At 44.6% G+C, this 19682-nt stretch overlaps 1 protein-coding gene across 3 annotated transcripts in view; it reads right to left on the bottom strand.

Annotated features, from left to right (window-relative positions):
- LOC137368963 (protein WWC2-like) overlaps positions 1-16508 on the bottom strand; it is a 271726-nt gene extending 255218 nt beyond the window's left edge. For 2 of the 3 annotated variants that reach the window (XM_068029350.1, XM_068029351.1), the window contains exon 1: positions 16231-16508. In XM_068029350.1, coding sequence (XP_067885451.1) covers positions 16231-16342 — 112 coding nt within the window. In that variant the 5' untranslated portion in view covers positions 16343-16508. The remainder of the gene's footprint in view (positions 1-16230) is intronic. The other variant, XM_068029352.1, reaches the window with a different exon arrangement.
- Between the last annotated feature and the right edge of the window lie 3174 nt (positions 16509-19682).

The raw sequence follows: 19682 nt of genomic DNA, 5'->3' as shown, positions 1-19682 counted from the left end.
TAACATTCAAGGCTATGGGCCAAGTGCTGGAAAATGGGATTAGGTAGACAGGTCAGGTGTCTTTAATGCATCGGTGCAGACTCGATGGGCCGAAGAGCCTCTTCTGCACTGTATTATTCTGTGATTATGTGAAAACCTCTCCAATTTGAACACTGTTTTGAATAAGACAGGCCTATTGCCCATTTGATCTTATCCTTCCAGAATGCCTTCCATCACAGCAACTGTTTCCTAAATTTACCCAGTACTTTCTTAAATGATATTATCCATCATGTGATACCCTGTAATAAGCAGTTCCCAACTGCCTCGTTGCTTTTCTTTTTCAATTTTTCCAATGCTAGCAGTGAGATGGAGTTGTTGTTCTATGCATCTCTGTGGAATCCATCTGGAATTGACATACATATGTGTAATGACATTGTAAATTTATTCATTAAGATTTCCACTGGTCACTGTTTTAGAAAAATTGTAAATATTTAAAAAAGAACATGCTTAGGATTTTACTGGAATTATTGATGAGAGGAATTCTTAATTGTATTTAGCATATCAAAACCACAGTCATATTGGAAATTGAGAATTTGCATTTATATAGTAGCTTCTCACTGGCTCATGGTACCCCAAAGTGTTTTAGAATTGAATAAATTCCTTTTGAAGTGCAGGCACTGTTATGTAGGTAACTTAGTAGCTAATTTGCACACAATCAGGTCCCACAAGCAGACAATTAATTAACAATGAGATAATCTGCTTTTTATGATGATGGTTGAGGGAGGAATGTTTTCTGAGACGCCTGCTTGAATAGTACCATGAGAACTCATCTAAAATTTTGCATCTTTGATAATGCAGCACTCTTTGTGCACTGCATTGAAGTATCAGCCCAGTTTATGTGCTCAAGTCTTGCAGCGAGGCTTGGAAACCACAAACTTCTGCCTCATGAATGAGAGTGCCAACTAAACTGACACTTGAGCTGAAAATCCCTAGGTGGGAGAGGGTTAAATTCAAAAGGTATCCCAGTTCCATAAGTATTCATGCAGTGTTCGTGATCATTGAGTATTCGTGCTGTGCCTGTTACCATGGTGAATTCATGCTGTGTTTGCTGCTATGGCTTTGTGTTCCCTCTCATCTTCCTTAACCTCGCTATTGCCTTCGACACTGTCAACCACACCATGCTCCTGCAGCATCTCACCTCTACAGTACACCTCTATGGCACTGCTCTCTGTTAGTTTCACTGCTACACATCACATCATGGGGATCATATTGCTTCCAGCAGCTTCTCCTCCATGATCACTTTTTGTGTACATCAGATTCCATTTTTGGTCTCCTCCTCTTCATTATCCGCATGTTACCTCTTGGTGATACTAAGAAATAGGAGTGGGACAAGGTCCTGTAATAAGCAGTTCCTAACTGCCTCGTTGCTTTTCTTTTTCAAGTTTTCCAATGCTAGCAATGAGATGGAGTTGTGCTGTTCTATGCATCTCTGTGGAATCCAAATGGAATTGACATATATATGTGTAATGACATTGTAAATTTATTCATTAAGATTTCCACTGGTCACTGTTCTAGAAAAATTGTAAATATTTAAAAAAGAACATGCTTAAGATTTTACTGGAACTATTGCCATTCAATGAAATCATGACTTTGGCATCAAAGGTTATTTGGGAGGCATGGGGAGGGGGCGGCAGGGGGACAGGCGGGAAAGTAGAGCTGAGGCCACAATCAGATGAGCCATGAACTTATTGAATGGCAGAGCAGGCTCGAGGGGCCGAATGGCCTACTCCTGCTCCTACTTCTTATATTCAACTCCACTTTTCTGCCTGATCCCCATAACCCTTGACTCTCCTGTAATTCAGGAATCTGTCTATCTCAGCATTGATTATATTAATGACCCAACCTCCACAACTCTCAGGGATAGAGAATTCCAAAGGTTCATGACCCTCTGAGAGTAGAAATTCCTCCTCATCTCTGTCATAAATGGGCAATCCCTTATTCTGAAACTATGCCCTCGAGTTCTAAATTCTCCCACGATGGGAAACATCCTCTCAGCATCTACCCTGTCAAGCCCTCCTCAGTATCATATGTTTCAATAGTATCACCTCTCATTCTTCTAAACTCCAATGAGTATAGGCCCAACCTGCTCAACCTTTTCTCATAAGACAACTCATTCCAGGAATCCATCTTCTCTGAACTGTCTCCAATGCTAGTATATCCATCCTTAAATAAGGAGACCAAAACTGTACAAAGTACTGTAGGTACTCTATATAATCTGGAAACATTAAACCAACTTCCACATGCATGCAGACGACATTCATCTCGACTAGTTAGCCCCTTCTATGGAGGCTAAGGCTAGTGCCTACATCACCAACTTCTTGGGTTGCATTAAAACCTAGATGACTCTGAACTTCCTCTAACTAAATTTCAACAAAACCGAAACCAACTCCTTTGCCTTCTGCAAAAACCTCTCGAGGCCAAGACATGTGAATATGTGAATAGGAGAACATTTAGGGGACAGTGATCATTGTATCATAAGGTTTAGGCTGATTATGGAAAAGGACAAAGAACAATCCAGAGTAAGAATAATTAACTGAGGGAAAGCCAACTTCAATGGGCTAAGAATGAATCTGAGACGAATAAATTGGAGTCAAAGGTTGACAGGAGAAACAGTAACTGAACAATGAGCTACCTTCAAAGAAGAGATAGTTCAGGCACAGTCAAGTTATGTTTCCTCGAAGGGGCAAGGTAGGGTAAACAAATCCACAGCTCCCTGGATGACAAAGAGATAGAGATTAAGATAAAGAAGAAAAAGTGTGCTTATGACAGATGACAGGTAGAAGATACTATTGAGAACCAGGCTGGATATAGAAGGTTCAGAGGGGAAGTGTAAAAGCAAATAAGAGAAGCAAAGAGAGAGCATGAACAGAGACTGGCAGCTAACAGAAAAGGGAATCCCAAAGTTTTCTATAGACATATAAATCGTAAAAAGGTGGTAAAAGCAGGAGTGGGGCCGATTAGGGACCAAAATGGGGATTTGTACATGGAGGCAGAGGGCATAGCTGAGTTATTAAATGAATATTTTGCATCGGTCTTTACCAGGGAAGAAGATGACACCCAGGCAATGGTGAAAGAGAAGGTAATTCAGACACTAGAAGGATTTAAAATTGATAAAGAGGAGGTGTTGGATAAGCTGTCTGTCCTTAAAGTGGATAAGGCACCAGGATTGGATGAGATGCAGCAGAGGATACTGAGGGAAGTGAGAGTGGAAATTGCAGAGGCGCTGGCCATCATTATTCAGTCTTCCTTAAACTCAAGGATGGTGCCAGAGGACTGGAGAAGTGCCAACGTTACACCCTTGTTCAAAAAAGGTGTGAAGTTAAGCCCAGCAACTACAGGCCAGTCAGTTTAACTTCAGTAGTGGGGAAACTTCTAGAAAGATTAATTCGGGACAAAATTAATTGTCACATGGACAAATGCGAGTTAATTAAAGAAAACCAGCATGGATTTCTTAAGGGAAAATCATGTTTAACTAACTTGCTGCAGTTTTTTGAAGAGGTAACAGAGAGGGTTGATGAGGGCAATGCAGTTGATGTGGTGTACATGGACTTTCAAAAGGCATTTGATACAATGCTACACAACAGACTTTTGAGCAACATTATAGCTCATGGAATCAATGGGACAGTAGCCACACGGATACAGAATTGGCTGAGTGACAGAAAACAAAGAATAGTGGTCAATGGATGTTTTTCTGGCTGGAGGAAGGTTTGTAGTGGAGTTCCCCAGGGGTCAGTGTTGGGACCGTTGCTTTTCCTGATATATATTAATGACCTAGACCTTGGTGTACAGGGCACAATTTCAAAGTTTGCAGATGATACAAAACTTGGAAACATTGTGAACTGTGAGGAGGATAGTATAGAACTTCAAAAGGACATAGACAAGTCGGTGGAACGGGTAGACAGCTGGCAGATAAGTTCAATGCTGAGAAAGGGGAAGTGATACATTTTGGTAGGAAGAACATGGAGATACAATATAAAATAAAGGGTAATATTCTAAAGAGGGTGCAGGAGCAGAGGGAGCTGGGTGTATATGTGCATATGTCACTGAAGGTAGTAGGACAGGTTGAGAGAGCGATTAATAAAGCATACAGTATGCTGGGCTTTATTAATAGGGCTGCAGAGTACAAGAGCAAGGAGGTTATGTTGAACATATGAATTAGGAACAGGAGTAGGCCACTTGGACCCTCAAGCCTGCTCGGCCATTCAAAAAGATCATGACTGATTTGATTGTAACCTCGACTCCATATTTCTGCCTACCCCCGATAACCTTTCATCCCCTTGCTTATCAAGAATCTATCTACCTCTGCCTTAAAAATGTTCAAAGACTCTGCTTCCACCGCCTTTTGAGGAAGTGAGTTCCAAAGACTCACGACCCTCTGAAAAAAAGAATTTCTCCTCATCTCTGTCTTAAATGGGCAAGCCATTATTTTTAAACAGTGACTCCTAGTTCTAGATTCTCCCACAACAGGAAACATCCTTTCCACATTCACCCTGTCAAGACCCCTCAGGATCTCGTATGTTTCAATCAACTCATCTCTTACTCTTCTAAACTCCAGTGGATACAAGCCTCGCCTGTCCAACCTTTCCTCATAAGACAACCCGCCCATTCCAGGTATTAGTCTAGTAAACCTTCTCTGACCTGCTTCCAACACATTTGCATCCTTTCTTAACTAAGGAGACCAATACTGTACACAGTACTCCAGATGTGGTCTCACCAATGCCCCGTATAACTGAAGCATAACCTTCCTACTTTTATATTCAATTCCCCTCACAATAAATGATAACATTCTATTAGCTTTCTTAATTACTTGCTGTACCTGCATACTAACCTTTTATGATTCATGCACTAGGGCACCCAGATCCCTCTGCATTGAACTTGTATAAGACACTAGTTCAGCCTCAGCTGGAGTACAGCATCCAGTTCTGGGCGCCGTACTTTAGGATGTGAAAGCATTAGAGATGCAGAAAAGATTCACGAGACTGGTTCGCGGGATTAGGAATTTCAGTTATCAAGATAGATTGGAGAAGTTGGGATTGTTTTCCTTGGAGAAGGCTGTGAGGAGATTTGATAGAGGTATTCAAAATCATGAGGGGCCTGAACAGAGTAGATAGGTAGAAACTGTTCCCACTTGTGAAAGGATCGAGAACAAGAGGGCACAGATTTAAAGTAATTGGTAAAAGAAACAAAAAAACGACATGATAAAGATTTTCACGCAGCAAGTGGTTAAGGTCTGGATTGTACAGCCTGAGCGGGTGGTGGAGACAGGTTCAATTGAAGCATTCAAAGGGAATTAGACAGTTATATGAAAAGGAAGAATGTGCAGGGTTACAGGGAGATGGCAGGGGACTGGCACGAGGTGAATTGTTCATTCAGAGAGTCGGTACAGACATGATAGGCCGAATGGGCTCCTTCCGTGCTGTAACAATTCTGTGAATTGGTGAGTCACAGCTCAATCCTAAACTCAGTTACCTACCCTCATCCAATGTTATCACTGAGACCATTTTCCTTCACCTCTGATACACCCCGCTGCCCCTTCCTCTCATCCTATGCTGAAGAATCTGTAATTCAAGCATTTAATATATTAGAACTTGATTTCTCAAGTCCTCTCCTTGCTGGCCTCCACAAACGACAGCTCATACAAAACGCAGTGGCCCACATCCTTGCCTACATTCAATGTCCACAGCCCCACCCTTGTCAGGGTTACCTGGCTTGCCCCAGTAAATTGATTTTTAACACCAAAACTCACCTTTAAATCCCTTTACGACCTCAATCCACCCTGTCCTGCTAATCTTCTCCAGCTGTAAGTCCTTGCATAAAGCCTCTGCTTCTGTCATATAGCCTACACCTTCTTCTGCATTCCCTCTGCTGTACTATTGTTGGCTGCCCCTTTGGGCAGTCTGGCCCCACCCTCTGGAACTCCCTCCAGTACCATGTCAATCGTGGCACCTTTCTCTCTGCCATTCAAAGGTTCTGTAAGAGCCTTCCTTATGACTGTGTTTTTGTCGCTCCAACCCATCTTTTCCCTTTCACCCTCCTTCTCAATGTCCATTACCCTAGAAAACACTCACAAGTTTGCTCTACAAACAAGTAATGCTTATGGATTGCAAGTTTGGTTGTACTGCATCTTCATAACTGTAAGCATAATTAAATGTCCCTTTAGGCAAACCTGCCTGTGAACTAAACTCAAGGCTTACCTGCCTGGTACTGCATCAGAAATGCAAACAATTTTCTCAATTATCTGAAGTAATTCTGTTGTTTAAATAATCAGGGCACTCTATTAAAAGGCTTAAAGATAAAGAGCGGCTTAGAAACAGTGTGGAATTTTTTGAAATGGGAGCGTTCTCAAACTGAGGAAAGGTTAAAGAAGGAACAACATTCATACACAACATGGTATTCATTATTGAATAAGCATGCCAGCTCAGCTAAAAACATAACCATAATCTTACAAACATCAAATACTTTTAAAGAGTCCACCTAGCAAATAGTGCAATCTGTAATCAGGCTCCTAAAAGCTTCATTTACATTGCAATGGCCCAAAGCTCACCCAATTTCAGAGCTGCCTCATGGATTCAGTCTTGATTCAGTCTCGAGATTCAACAATGCACTTTGCTATTGGCAGAATATCCACAGAGCTCCCACTACTTTCTCCAGTACAAGCTTGAGCTCTGCATCTCCAACTTCATACTAGACTGAATTTACATGGACCTTGACAGCTGCCACCAGAGGGCTTCATCCCTACTGGGCCTCCATTGGACCTGCAACAGGCAGGACAAAACACTAGAAGGTAGAATAGGAAAAGTGACACTCGTGAGTTGAAATGTCCTGCTTAAATGCCACTCTTCCAACAAACCAACCCATGGCAACAACAATGGCGTCAATCCTGTACCAAAGTGGGGGAAAGAGATCTCTGCATCCAGACTCAATCATACGCACAGTGCTCTCAAATTTATTATTTCTTGCATTCTAACATATGATCAAGCCTGTAACACTGATGCTAATTTAGTTTGGATTCTAGGATGACACTATTAAATCTGGTTCCTCTTTCCCGGTAATAAACCCATTTTTTTCTGTCTCTCAGAATCTAAACTGAAGAATTACTAGTTTAAAAATAGCCCAAAATTGTTTTTTGCGGTGTACATGAATACTTAAAGATGGTTCATATGAAAAGGAGTGAATCTCCCACCATTGACGTCAACCAGAAATAAAAAGCTGCTGCCATCTAGGTCACCAAGGGCATCAGAGATCCACATCCTCATGGGTCCTGCAAGTTGCTGTCCAATCTTCTTAAAGCAGCAAGACTTTTCTCAAGTCTGACCACTAGCTAACAGGCGACAGCAGTACGCAGGGGTCCGGGGTCACCGTTTAAGCGCCCCTGACCTGAAACCCCATATTTTATATAAAGTCATGTGTAAACCTGCACAGGAAAAGTCACAATGTAAAAAATAGTCCCTGCACGCTTCTATTAACAATTAGCATCACCATGACGATCTAAAGAAATAATGAATGAGAAAATCAGTGACAGGATGCAATCTCATTCACACAGCTCCAAGTATTTGGCATCACTGGAACGTGGAGGTGTGTCACTAACTGCTGCCAGTGACATAACAAGACTGTTTACATTGCAAGTTTCATAATAGTTTCCTAGCAATAACCATCTCACGTTGGAATTGCACTTGCACTGTAAAGAGGACTGAAAACAGCACGGTAAAGATTTTCTTTTATTTGCTTTAAAACTACACAAGTAACACACTAATTTGCAGCCAAAGTTATAGACAATCATTATATTAAATTAGAATAAAATCTAACCATAGCAGTGTAAATCTAACATGTTTAAACATTATGATTTAAAAGAAAAATATAATGAAATAGAAGTCCACTGCACAAACATCGCCAGCTTGATATTTTTAAATGAAAAAATAATTAACAAGGCCACTAGTTTTCATAGAAAATATAGGTTTAATCAAAGCCTGTAATTCCCAAAACATTAGTAAAGCTATGAAAGTCTATGTATTAAAATTAGAATTTGGCTTATTTAATCACCCTCTCAGTAAATAAATTAGTGCCTCTATATCAAATAACATTGATTTAACAGGATACGCCTGCATCAGTATGACATCTGATCTTGGCCTTAGAAATATTTCTGCAAAAACATTTGTGTTCTGGGCATGTTCTGCATTACTTAATGAAGTAAGGAAGCTGTGTCTCAGTTTGTAGCACCTCTGCGTTAGAAAGTAGTGGGTTCAAGTCCCACCCCAAGACTTGACCACAAAATTCTATCTTGACACTCCAGTGCGGGAGGGAGTGCTGCACTGTCAGAGGTGTTAACTTCTGGATGATAAGTTAAACCTAGGCCGCATTTACCCTCTCAGGTGGATGCAAAAAATTCCACAGCACTGTTTTGAAGAACAGGGGAGTTATCCTTGGAGTCCTGGCCAATATTTATCCCTCAATCAACATCACAAAAATGCATTATCTGGTCATTATTGTGTTGCTGCTTGTGAGAGCTAACTGAGCACTAACTGTTGTCCAACATTACCACACTTCAGAAGTACTCCATTGACTGTAAAGCACTCTGGGATGTCCTGTGGTTGTGAGAGGTGCTATATAAATGTTAGGTCTTTCTTTAATGTGCCTGGAACCTGGAGCACAAAAGGAGGCTACTTGGCCCATCGTGTTTGTGCTGGTTCTTTGAAAACACTATCCAATAAGTCCCAGTCCACTCTCTTTCCCATAGCCCTGCACATTTTCCTTTTTCACATATATATTCAATCTCTTTTGAAAGTTACTACTGAATCCACTTCCACCAGCCTTTCAGGCAGGGCATTCCAGATCATAACAACTTGCTGCGTAAAAGGTTTTCTCATCTCCCCTTGGTTCTTTTGACAATTATCTTAAGGCTATTGTTTATGGAATCAAAATTCCAAATACAATACCATCAAAATAATTTGCATTAGAGCACTACTCCTGGCACAATGCCAAATTCACCATTATTCATTGTGGCTGTGGTGAACAGCCCGCAGCTGTACAGTCCCATCACCTGTATCCTGACCCTATTCCATAGCCAATGCATGACAAGTGCAATGCTTCACTATTGTGTCTGCTCCTTCAGTACATGCGAACAGCTGGGTAAGCATTCCCCTACACAAAGAAAAGTTAACACTTCTGTTTAAATACCCTCTGGGGAGCATCAAGGCAATCCAGATGATTGACGCCCCAATACATTGTCACAGAACAGTAAGATACGGTATACGCCTGCTGATGCTCTACATGCTGTTGCCTATCTGTATTTTTTCTGTCTCAGCACATCTGCTGCTGGAACCCTCATCCGTGCCTTTATTATCTCTAGACTTGACTATCGCGATGGTGTCCTGGCTTTCCACCTTGTGCTCTCCGTAGACTTGAACTCATAGTAACTCACACCAAGTCCAGTTCACCCATCCCCCCCCGTGCTCACTGGGCTTCCCGTCCAGCTACACCTCAATTTTAATAGTCTCATCCTTTTTTTCAAACGCTCCCTGGCCTTACCCCTTGCTCTCTTTGTAACCTCCTCCTACCCTACTACCCTCCAAATCTCAGAACTCCTCCAATTCTAGGCCCTAAGCGGATCCCTTTTGAAAGTTACAACTGAATCGACTTCCACCAGCCTTTCAGGCAGGGTATTCCAGATTATCATAACTCGCAGCATAAAAAGCTTTCTCATCTCCCCTTGGTTCGTTTGACAATTATCTTGGCTACTGTTATGGAATCAAAATTTCAAACACAATACCCTAAAAAATAATTTGCATTAGAGCACCATGCCTGGCACAAATCCATTCTTATTCATTGTGGCTGTGGCCCCCTAAACCTCTCCATCTCTCTACTCCTCTTCCTTCCTTTAAAATGCTCCTTAAAACCTATCTCTTTGACCTGTCCTAATATATGTAATGTGGCTCGCTATCACTTTTTTTTTGATGACACTCCTTGGGACGTTTTGCTACATTAAAGGCGTCATATAAATACAAGTAGTTGTTGTTGCTGTTGTCACTGGGCTGTGAATGCCAGATTCCAGCCACCCTCTGTGAAATGGGAAAATGAAAGAGATACCCCAACTGAACTGCTTTTGCTTGCCTCTATGCCTCCCAGTGATTTCAGAGCAGCACTATTCATCTCAGAGGAAATGGGCGAGGTGCTAAATGAGTACTTTGCATCAGTATTCACCAAAGAGAAGGACTTGGTGGATGATGAGCCTAGGGAAGGGAGTGTAGATAGTCTCAGTCATCTCATTATCAAAAAGGAGGAGGTGTTGGGTGTCTTGTAAAGCATTAAGGTAGATAAGTCCCCAGGGCCTGATGGGATCTACCCGAGAATACTGAGGGAGGCAAGGGAAGAAATTGCTGGGGCCTTGATAGAAATCTTTGCATCCTCATTGGCTACAGGTGAGGTCCCAGTGGACTGGAGAATAGCCAATGTTGTTCCTTTGTTTAAGAAGGGTGGCAAGGATAATCCAGGAAATTATAGGCCGGTGAGCCTTACGTCAGTGGTAGGGAAACTATTAGAGAGGATTATTCGGGACAGGATTTACTCCCATTTGGAAACAAACAAACTTATTAGCGAGAGGCAGTATGGTTTTGTGAAGGGGAGGTCATGTCTCACTAATTTGATTGAGTTTTTTGAGGAAGTGACGAAGATGATTGATGAAGGAAGGGCAGTGGATGTTATTTATATGGACTTTAGTAAAGCCTTTGACAAGGTCCCGCATGGCAGACTGGTACAAAAGGTGAAGTCACATGGGATCAGAGGTGAGCTGGCAAGATGGATACAGAACTGGCTCGGTCATAGAAGACAGAGGGTATTAGTAGATGGGTGTTTTTCTGAATGGAGGGATGCGACTGGTGGTGTTCCGCAGGGATCAGTGCTGGGACCTTTGCTGTTTGTAGCATATATAAATGATTTGGAGGAAAATGTAGCTGATCTGATTTGTAAGTTTGCGGATGACACAAAGGTTGGTGGAGTTGCGGATAATGATGAGGATTGTCAGAGGATACAGCAGGATATAGATCGTTTGGAGACTTGGGCAGAGAAATGGCAGATGGAGTTTAATCTGGACAAATGTGAGGTAATGCATTTTGGAAGGTCTAATGCAGGTGGGAGGTATACAGTAAATGGCAGAACCCTTAGGAGTATTGACAGGCAGAGAGATCTGGGCGTACAGGTCCACAGGTCACTGAAAGTGGCAACGCAGGTGGATAAGGTAGTCAAGAAGGCATACGGCATGCTTGCCTTCATCGCTCGGGGCACAGAGTATAAAAATTGGCAAGTCATGCTGCAGCTGTACAGAACCTTAGTTAGGCCACACTTAGAATATTGCGTGCAATTCTGGTCGCCACACTACCAGAAGGACGTGGAGGCTTTGGAAAGGATACAGAGGAGGTTTACCAGGATGTTGCCTGGGTCTGGAGGGCATTAGCTATGAGGAGAGGTTGGATAAACTCGGATTGTTTTCACTGGAACGATGGAGGTGGAGGGGCGACATGATAGAGGTTTACAAAGTTATGAGCGGAATAGACAGAGTGGATAGTCAGAAGCTTTTTCCCAGGGTGGAAGAGTCAGTTACTAGGGGACATAGGTTTAAGGTGCGAGGGGCAAAGTTTAGAGGGGATGTGCGAGGCAGGTTTTTTTACACAGAGGGTGGTGAGTGCCTGGAACTTGCTGCCAGGGGAGGTGGTGGAAGCAGATACGATAGCGACGTTTAAGAGACATCTTGATAAATATATGAATAGGAAGGGAATAGAGGGATATGGGCCCCGGAAGTGCAGAAGGTGTTAGTTTCGGCAGGCATCAAGATCGGCGCAGGCTTGGAGGGCCGAATGGCCTGTTCCTGTGCTGTACTGTTCTTTGTTCTTTGTTCAACTCAGTCCTCTCAACTGTGGATGGTGTAGATCATATTGAGTAATGTAAATACTGGGAGCTGGCTCACAGATGCTGATCTCCAATGGTTCAGACAAAAACAAAGGCAGTATAAAATGCAGCTTTAGAATCCAAAAGATCGCATAAAATGCAGCTTAAAAATGCAACAGAACTTTATCAATGCAATTTGTAGTGGTGATTTTGGGAGTTTTCCACTGTCTTTTTAAAGTTAAGTCTCCCCTTCCCAAAGCACTGAAATGAATGCCTTCCTCCTACTCTGTATGGCTCAGCTTATGCTGCATTTACTGACTGACCCAACAGGGCAAGTCCGCAATCAAGATTTAGGAAGATTTGTACAGACACCGTGAATTCCAGTGAGCAGCATCTATCACCAAAGCTAACGACAACTCAATAAACCAATCTGTCAGATGACCTTGGCAACAAAGTAGAGAAACTGCTACATGCAGTATAATCAGTTCAAAAACCTTCACAAATGCTGTCATTTAAAAGATGGTGACAGTGCTGCAATCAATCTGCATGCCAGAGCGTCCTGACATAAGAGAGCCATCAGGCCGTTTGAAATGCCGAATGATTTGCATTTATAGAGCATCTTTCACAACCTCAAGACATTCCAAAGTGATTTACAGCCAATGAAGTACTTTTCAAGTGTAGTCACTGTTGTAATGTAGGAAACGTGGCTGCCAATTTGGGCACAACAAGCTGCCACAAACAGCAAGGTGATAATGATCAGATTTTAGTGATGTTGGCTAAGGGATAAATATTGGCCAGGACCCTGAGGCAACTCCTTCTACTCTTCAAAATAGAGCCATGGGCGTTCAAACTGATAGACAGCATCTCCAGTGCAATACTGAGGGAGTGCCGCACTGTGAAGTGTCACCCTAGATTATGTACTCAAGAAAGACTCTGGAACTGGGTCTGAAACCCAAAACGTTTTCCCCTCAGAGGCAAGAGTGTTCCCACTGAGCCACGGCTGATCCAATCATGATCCACCTCCTCCCTCTTACCATGAAATCCCCTTCGAATCAAAATTCGCCCTCCTTGCTTGTTTCAAATACAGTGTTCTTGCACTTGCTTCAAACAGAAGCCGGCATTGGTGTCAATTTTGACACCGAGAGGGATGCAGATTCCAACCACTATGAATGGTATTTGCAAGTTTCGAAGCGCAGCAGGTTGCACAGGGCACACTGTCAAGCCCAGTGTAGGGGCAGGAAGACACTGCCCGCCCACAGGGCACCTTCCTCGCTTTTAATCCAAACGGGAGATGCCCATCGCTGCATTCCAGCCAGAGCCTTAAAGCAACAATTTGCAGAACATCAACACTTCCCAAGACCCGAGAACGTAGCCACTGCTCAGACGTGTAAAAAAGGGAACTCGCTGCATCAAACGTTCCCATCGACAAATAACAGTATCAATATTGAAGAGATCAGCAACAAAGTGATTACTGATATACAAAAAAACGATTGTTTTATACAACTCCAGAAGAGCAGTGGTGTCACTGAAATAAAATCAAAATCCATTTTTATCAAAGATTCACTTCTCCTGATCCGTTTGCAAAAACTTTCTGACAGTTTTCCAAATCAATCTTTCTTGGGATAAAATTCACACATTCAGGGAATTCAGAGATGGTGGGGGGGTGGGGGGGGGGACGAAACAGAGAACATTAACCTCTCGCTCTCGGCTGAATTTGTAGCCTGGAAAACCTCATCAACTACATCTCGGAGGCCCAGCACTCCACAGGCCGGTTACTGCCCCGGAATTCCGGCCGCCCTTGTCTGCCCGGCTCCGAAAACGGAGGGGCGTCGGGCAGAGACAAGGTTGAACTGGGCTTTGTTCGGAAAGGCGGCTCGATCCCTTCAGCTCAGGGGAGGAGAGGGATGAAGGAGAGAAGGAGCAGGGAGGGGGAAGAGAGGGAGGGAGGGAGGGGGAAGAGAGGGAGGGAGGGGGAAGAGAGGGGGAGGGGGGAGGAGTGGGGGAAGAGAGGGAGGGAGGGGGGATGAGAGGGCGGAGGGAAGGGGAAGGGAGGGAGGGGGATAGAGGGGGAGGGGAGAGAGAGCGGGTGAATAAGGTGGAGGGGGTAGGAGGGAGGAACGAGAAGGAGGGAGCATGGGAGTGGAGGAGGGGAATGGGGGAGACGGAATGGAAGGGGGGAATGATGTGGAGGGGGAATGAGGGGGGGAATGGTGTGGAGGGGGAATGGGGAGGGGTGGAGGGGGAATGGGGAGGCGTGGAGGGGGAATGGGGAGGGAGAGGGGAATGGGGGGAGGAGGGATGAGGAGGGTGGGAGGGAGATTGGGATGGAGGGGGAAGAGAGATGGGGAAGGGGGAAGAGAGATGGAGAAGAGGGAGGGGTAGAGAGAGGGGATGGGGAGGGAGTGTGGGAGGGAGTGAGGGAAGGAGGGAATAAGTGGTGGAGGGGTTGGGGAGGGAAGGCGGGAGGGGAGGGGGAGGGAGGACAAGGGAAAGGATGGAGGGAGGGAGGAGTACAGAGCGAGGGGGAGTAGGGGATGGGGAGGGAAGGTGGGAGGTTTGGCGGGAGGGGAGGGGGAGGGAGGAGTAGGGAAAGGATGGAGGGAGGGAGGAGTACAAAGAGCGAAGGGGGAGTAGGAGATAGAGAGGGAGCAGTGGGGGTCGGTGAAGAGTGGGAAGGGGAGAGAGAGGGGGGAAGGGGAGAGGGAGAGAAGAGGGGGGAAGGGGGGAAGAGGGGGAGGGGGAAGAAGAGGATAGGGGGAAAGAATAGGAGAGGGTAGGGGGAAAGAAGAGGAGAGGGGAGGGGAAGGGGAAAGAAGAGGGGAGGAGAGGGGCGGGGAGGGGAAGGGGAAGAAGAGGGGCGGGGAGGGGAAGGGGAAGAAGAGGGGAGGGGAGGGGAAGGGGAAGAAGAGGGGAGGGGAGGGGAAGGGGAAAGGACAAGGGGGAAGGAGGGGAGGGGAAGGGGGAAAGGAGGGGAGAGGGAAGGGGGAAAGGAGGGGAGGGGGAAAGGAGGGGAGGGGGGAAAGGAGGGAGGGGAAGGGGGAAAGTACAGGGGAGGGGGAAAGGGGAAAGAAGAGGGGAGGGGGAAGGGGGGAGCCGGAAAGGGGAAAGGGGAGGGGAAAGGGGAGGGGAAGGAGGGGGAAAGGGGGAAGGGGGAAAGGGGAAAGGGGGAAAGGAGGGGAGGGGGAAGGGGAAAGGAGGGGGAAGGGGAAAGGAGGGGGAGGGGAAGGGGAAAGGAGGGGGAGGGGGAAGGGGAAAGGAGGGGGAGGGGGAAGGGGAGGGGGAAAGGAAGGGGAGGGGGAAAGGAGGAGGGGAGGGGGAAAGGAGGAGGAGAAGGGGGGAAAGGAGGGGGAAAGGAGGGGGAAAGGGGAGAAAGGAGGGGAGGGGGAAGACGAGGGAAAGCAGGGGGAATGACCCTCAGCTCCTTGTCTGTCTGTCTTTTACAATGACTCAGACCCCAGTCAAAAGGGTGAGGGGATAACTCCTTCCACATAACTGGCAGAAGAGCTGTAGAAGAGGAGGCTGAATCCGCTACAAATCTTGCTAATACTACAATTAACAAATGTTCCCCCGCCGCCCTTTCAATAAAGTTCACCTTCAAACACTACATTTGGGTCAGTTTTCACTCGGACTTGTGTTTGGTGTGACCTGTGAAAATTCCTCAACCTGCTCCTTCCCGGCCTTGAGTAACTACATAAAATCCCAGTTCACAACATCTTCACACTGCCGAGAGTTTCAAATCGATAGTCTCCCTTTGATAACTTCATCTTTTGAAAAAAAAAGTTGTGAAAAATTCTTGCAAACCTCCCCCGTCATTGCTGCAGTAGAAACCACTATCCAAGTCACTATTACTCAACTCAATTAAATACTAAACAAATATGTATTTAAATCACCGTGCAAGTGAGAGAAAGAAAAGTACATAGAAAGCATTTACAGCAATCGCGAACGAATGGCGGGGGGTGGGGGGGGCGACAAATATTATGTATTTATTTTAACAAGGAAATCTTCAAAAAAAAATGAATTCAGTAAAATCCGGATTTTTGTAGTTAAAATAGTTGGGGGTGGTGTTTCTCTCTCTATAGGAAAAGCATTCTGGTATTGCGTGTATCCCCAGAGTATCAAAGTGCATGTTCAGTACTCAAGGGAGAAAAATCACTGGGAAACTATTGGAATCAAAAGGGCTCGGGTGGGTTGAAAGCACTCCCATCCTGACCCAGTCTGGTCTGGCTGCGCTCCAGTGCAATCTGCCTGCAGAGTCAGTCAGTCCTCGGCCAGTGCCTGGCTGCTGTTAACCCTAGTTGCAAACTGCCCTCCTACCTGTCTCGGGGGTCGATCCAGCTCGTTTGCTTGGTGTTGTGATCAATATAAAAGACTTTACCGTCGTAATCTCTCGCTTCTTCCCAACCATCCGGCAAAGGGAGCTCTCCATTGCCCTTCCTATGCATGTTGTAATGCTGTAAGAGCCTCCATAAGTCCGGGGAGGAGAGAGAATTAAAGGGAAGGGGGAAAGCTATTTTTTTTTTTAAAAGCCGATCATTCACATCCTTATAACGATCTGGTCCTCCATCTTAACTCCATCCAGGAATCCCCCCCACCACCCCCCTCCCCACACACACACACACACACACACACATACAACAGAAAAAAATCCTCGGGCTGTCGGCTGGATTAGCATACATTTCATTTGCATACAAATTCCTCCCCTCAAGATCTCATCAAATATTAATACCGCCAGCGCACAGCCGCCAAATCCAACTTCCTCTGACAAGACAGAATGAGATTATGTGCAGCCTTCGGCAGTTTTAAACGGTGCCTTGCAGAAAGCTGTTTTTTTTGTTGTTGTTTAAGTTTTCTGGATTTTTGTATTGATAATGATGAAGGGCGGGAATGCAATAAATGTACTTTAGTGCCCCCCACCCTTTACTGGTCTGAAGCAATTCTTAAATTGTATCGTTTTGCAGATGATTATACCCATTACTAATGGATTCCCACCGCCCCCCTTTTACTTTTTCCATCCAGCATGTAGCAGCATCGTGAGGTCAGTGGATGGCAGGAGTCAAAGACAGTGCAGAACCAGAACCCACCTTCTCTGACCTGGTATTTTTCACATTTGGCAAGATTGAGTAGTGTGAGAAAGCAATAAGATCTTTTTTAAAAAGGACAGGAAGATTGGGAAAGCAGTAGCAATATTGATAAAATTCATTATTATAGTAGTGGTTAGAAAGGGATTCAGTAAGGGTGAAAAGACAGTGGAAAAATGTATGGTTTTAAAAATGAAACATTTGGGGTTAATCCAGTTATTTTCGCGCAATACTGGTGGAATCGGCCTAACCAGCGCTAAAGAACGGGGAATTTTAAACATAAGTTGCACAGAAAACCATCTACGTTCATGTTTTACAACAACCCTTTCTGCTGATTCAAGATTCAATTCGCTCAAATCAGGCCCTGTCCACAAAGCTGGACACGCCCCAGGTCGAAATTGCAACATTGCGCTGGTTCCAGAAACCAGTCTTCAAATGGCATTCATTTCCTGCCACGCACGGGCACCAGTAGGTAGAGTTTAAAAAAAAAAGTTTTTTCATATAGAAAAAGTATTTAATTTACTAAGAAACTGGTGTACACCAATGAAACTATTAAATCGTTCAGTATTTTTAAGTTATATTCAGTGATTTTAAATTAGGGATGGACTGGACACTCATTAAAAATGCTTATTTTTGTGATAAACCTATTTCATAAAATGCAACAGATTACTACATTAAGGTACGCTTTTAATGGAAAGAAAAAAGAAATGATTGCATTCTGTTTTGCTGCTCGATTGCACTTGTTCATGGAAGATTTTACTTTTGTGATTATGTTAGTGAATTTTAGCAGAAACTTTAAGTCTCTCCTAACCAACACATTTTCAAAAACATTATAGGCTGGATTTAGTGGAGCCGCCAGGCCAAAAAGGTGGTGGGAATCCCGCCTCGGCCATTTGGAGCCCCCTAGATCTATTTAACAGCGCCCAGGCAATTAACCCCCCGGCACAGCTATTCCCGTCCCTTTAAAGCAACGGGTGGGAGGTGGGAGGCAGAGGGCCCATCACCTCCCCGTCACATTGCAATTAACTTGGGGCAGAATATGCTGACGATGGCCTTCCCTCCCAGAGGCCAGTTCAGGCCCTTAAGAGGCCTATTATCAAAGCCTTTTCCCACCGTTGCATGGGTTAAACCAGCAGGAGGTCACCCAGTAAAATGAGGCGACTCCCAAGAGCTACCAGCCAATCAGAGGGCTGGCAGCTCAGTAATATCAGCAGCGCCACTGTGAGCGGTGGCCACTGCTGGTACTGCACCAGGCCTTGGACCCTGGCCAAGTGCTGGAGACCCCGATTTCAGGTAAATGAGGCGGAGTCGCCGGGGCCAGTCCAGGACGCTGCAATGATGGGGGAAGGGAAGGTGGGCGTGAAGTGCAGGGGGAGTGGGTTCAGTGAGGTGGGGTGTTTGTCAGTAGGGGCCCCTCTGTGGGCCACAGATTGCCCATGGAGGAGGGCCCCTCCCCCCAAGCCTGCAGAGAGTTGCCTCATTTTGCTGGGTGACCTCCCTGCATGGTGGAAGCCCCCCTGCTGCTGGTTTAACCCAAGCGACGGTGGGAAGAGGCCTTGATAATAGGCCTCTTTAGGTCCTGAATTGGCCTCTGGTAGGGAAGGCCATCGTCAGTCGATTCTGCGCCGACTTAATTGCGATATGACTGGGAGGTGATGGGCCCTCTGCCTCCCACCTCCGACCACAAATCTATTGGCCCCCGGCCTCCTCGCCATTCTCCGGGGGGCCCATTAAATTCATCGCTTTGGGTGCAATTTCCTGATCTTTTGCACTGGTTCAGCCGATTCTATCAGGATTGTGCTAACATAACAAACTGAAACAATCAGAAGCTCGACCCCAACAGTTTCAAAGTGGAAACTCTGCCCCATTAAAGAATGCAAGAGAGTTGTCTGCAGACCTCCTAACAGTAGTGATGTAGTGAGTGAGATGTATAAATACAGAGATCAGGGGACCATGTAGCCGAAATAATGTGGTTATAATGGTTTTAATTTTCACATAGACTTGGAGAAGTGGAATAGCAAAAGTAGTGAAGGCAATTAATTTTGAAAATGTATTGGACATTTATCTGGAATAATAAATTTTAGAACTGATAAAGGATAAGGCCTTACTTGATTTATTGATGAGTAATAATCCAAAATTATAGAATAGAATCATAAAATGGCTACAGCACAGAAGGAGGCCATTCAGCATGTCATGTCCATGTCACTCCACCCGCCTTTCCCAGTAGCCCTGCAGATTTTAATTAATGATCTGATGAGAAGGGAACATCTGGTGAATAATCATCATAATATTATTGATTGATATTAGGTTTGAAGAGGAGATCACAAACTGTGCTTTTATATTTAAGCAAAGTGAACAGTGGGTAGTATTCAAGAAAATCTTTGGCACCCGAAAACCAGTACACACCCCTAAAATTTGTGCAGTTACACAAACATGGTCAACATATGAAGTAAAAGACAGTATAAAACTAAAAGTGACTTACGTAAATGCAAGAAAAAGAAGAAATCCAACAGAGAGGGAGAGTTATTAAAAAGTAACAGAGATACAAAGAACGCACTAAGAGGTGCTAAAAGGATTTATGAAAAAAAACTTGCAAGGGATATCAAAGCTAATAGTAAAAGATTTTATAAATATATTAAGAGAAAGAGATTGGTAATAGGAGTGTGGTCAAATTAAAGGCAGATGCAG

Source organism: Heterodontus francisci, chromosome 4, assembly GCF_036365525.1.
Source record: "Heterodontus francisci isolate sHetFra1 chromosome 4, sHetFra1.hap1, whole genome shotgun sequence".
NCBI lineage: Eukaryota > Metazoa > Chordata > Chondrichthyes > Heterodontiformes > Heterodontidae > Heterodontus > Heterodontus francisci.
This window is presented reverse-complemented; position numbering and strand designations above follow the sequence as displayed.